Raw genomic sequence first — 2,265 nt, 5'->3', positions numbered from 1 at the left:
CGGACACTTACGGATTTACATGGGGAAGTTGGCGTTCGAATTTGACCCCTATGTCAACTTCCTGGATCCCTATATCTTCCACGTGCAATGAACAAGTACGATTATTTAATCTGATTTTACTTTACTTTAAGATTTTGAATTACGTTTCGAAACCCCCTAACGTAAGTATCAATAGAGTTTGACTTAAGAACGAGTTCTAAAATCCCATAAACCCGACTAACTGAGGTCTCAAAACGAACAATAGAAAAGACGCCAACTTTTCATAAGTTATCCAATCACTTTCGACTGTGATCTGCAGACGTATATTGTAGATATTTTAAAGTTATGATTCTTACGAAACTATTGGAGAAGACATACTCTATAATACGCTGTTTGGGTGAAATTGGTATATTTGGAGAAGCTCTGATAAATATTGTTATGATAAAGATTGAATCCAGAAGGAAACAGGACTGAAGATTAACATTATATATAAAACTAAAATATATAATTAGTATTAAGAATAAGATAAAGTAATAGTGTGTTATTAATCCTTACTTCAATTCTGATTTGTAAATTACTCAAATAGGATTGATAATATACATACTTCACGTACCTAATCTAGTTCACACCATAATAGTTGTTGTTCATGTAACTATTGATATAAACACTGCCTAGACCACTACCATGGTTGTCGTATCTCAATTGTTCTGATGAACTCTCATATTGGGCGAAAAGCCTCGTAGGCACTGGAGATGATATATGATAATATGGTTGACATATCATCACAGATTCTTCTTTACCTTCACCCATAAGTTCTTATAATTACTTCATAAGTTTTTGTTTTATTAATTCTTTTTAGCTATGCAGTTGGCTATCTACGCTCTTCCCTTAAAACGTATTCGAATAAGGATAACTTGCTGTACTTCTTCATCGCCCACAAAACTGAAATCTATCTGAAGGCAAGTATCGCAGAGCATACAGCAAAGCCATCTGAGATTTAACTGAAGGTGGTAGTTGGCAGGGAAAATTATTAAGGAGATCCAAGATTCTAGCGGCCGGCCGAGTTTTTCTAAAGGGAAAATCCAATGGCATTGGCCTGAAATTGGATTGTACTATAGCTTAGTGAAAAGAATAAAACTGGTGCTTTATTATCAAGTTCTTCCAATCTTCTTGGGAGGGTTGCCTGCTGTCCTCCTCCCTCATATTTAGCATTCTTGACGGCATAATGTCTTCCTCCTTCATAGCATTCTTGGCGGCATAGTTTACATTTTCTTCACAAACAGAATGACAAGTAAAGAGAATTTGTATATCCTGTAGTAAAACAATTTGTTACTATTATTAAAAACATAATTATTGATACTAATGCTTGGCATGAACGATAATATTAGTTATGAACAAAACTATTTCCTACGATATACCAATCTTCTTTATTTCAGGAATCAAAGTGTAAACGGGAAAACATCACACTTGCACACGAATAAATCTTCGCTATGAACAGACGTGTTTGTACAGAAAGTCCAGCTACTAATGTCACCCTTTTAACGAAACCAGGAAGATGTGTTATGGTCAACCAAACAATGGTGAGTGATAGCTGTACAGACAGACAGATGGGTAAAATGACTGACCAACGGACAGACGGTTAAATAGATAGATAGAAATTATAATAAAACCCAGAGCAATAATACTGCTAATAGTTTTAACACTTTATCCCTAATTTCATAAGTAATTTTAGTCGCTTTATTGTGCTGCCCGAAAAGAATTTTGGATCAAACTGTTGGATAGAGAGAGAATGATTGATACATTTAAATACACAAAGGTATGTTTTCTAGTTATACTAATGACTGTTGGAAAAATCCCCAAGTCACATCTATGTTATAACAAGTATTAGGAAAAAAATATCACTAAATGAAAAAGCTATGTAGGGTTGGCTATTGAACTTGAAAAAATGAACTAAAGATGATAGGGATGGAAGTGGACATATTAGTCTGTCAGATGTATAATAAAATTACCACTTTATCTATCGAAAGTTTGGTGTTTGAATAGAACCTTCAACTTTCATCATTATACCTTTCTTTCACCTAACTTTAGAACACTACTTTTTTGACTGTTATACAGTAGAGTAACATTTTGTGATTGGAAATTCTGGTTCTATTTGTTTTGCCAGTGAGGAAGTCAGTAATGTAGGGATTTTATTCTAGTATTCTAAAGTTAGGTAAAAGAAAGGTATAATGATGAAAGTTGAAGGTTCTGTTCAAACACCAACCCCTCGACGTAGATTCCTGTAGG

General features: G+C 34.2%; 1 protein-coding gene across 2 annotated transcripts in view; it reads left to right on the top strand.

Moving 5' to 3' along the window:
• Positions 1-1,440: 1,440 nt before the first annotated feature.
• The window catches only part of LOC106472046, a 128,503-nt gene continuing 127,678 nt past the window's right edge, over positions 1,441-2,265 (top strand). For both annotated transcript variants that reach the window (XM_022401482.1, XM_022401477.1), the window contains exon 1: positions 1,441-1,559. In XM_022401482.1, coding sequence (XP_022257190.1) covers positions 1,470-1,559 — 90 coding nt within the window. In that variant the 5' untranslated portion in view covers positions 1,441-1,469. The remainder of the gene's footprint in view (positions 1,560-2,265) is intronic.

Source organism: Limulus polyphemus, unplaced genomic scaffold, assembly GCF_000517525.1.
Source record: "Limulus polyphemus unplaced genomic scaffold, Limulus_polyphemus-2.1.2 Scaffold117, whole genome shotgun sequence".
NCBI lineage: Eukaryota > Metazoa > Arthropoda > Merostomata > Xiphosura > Limulidae > Limulus > Limulus polyphemus.
This window is presented reverse-complemented; position numbering and strand designations above follow the sequence as displayed.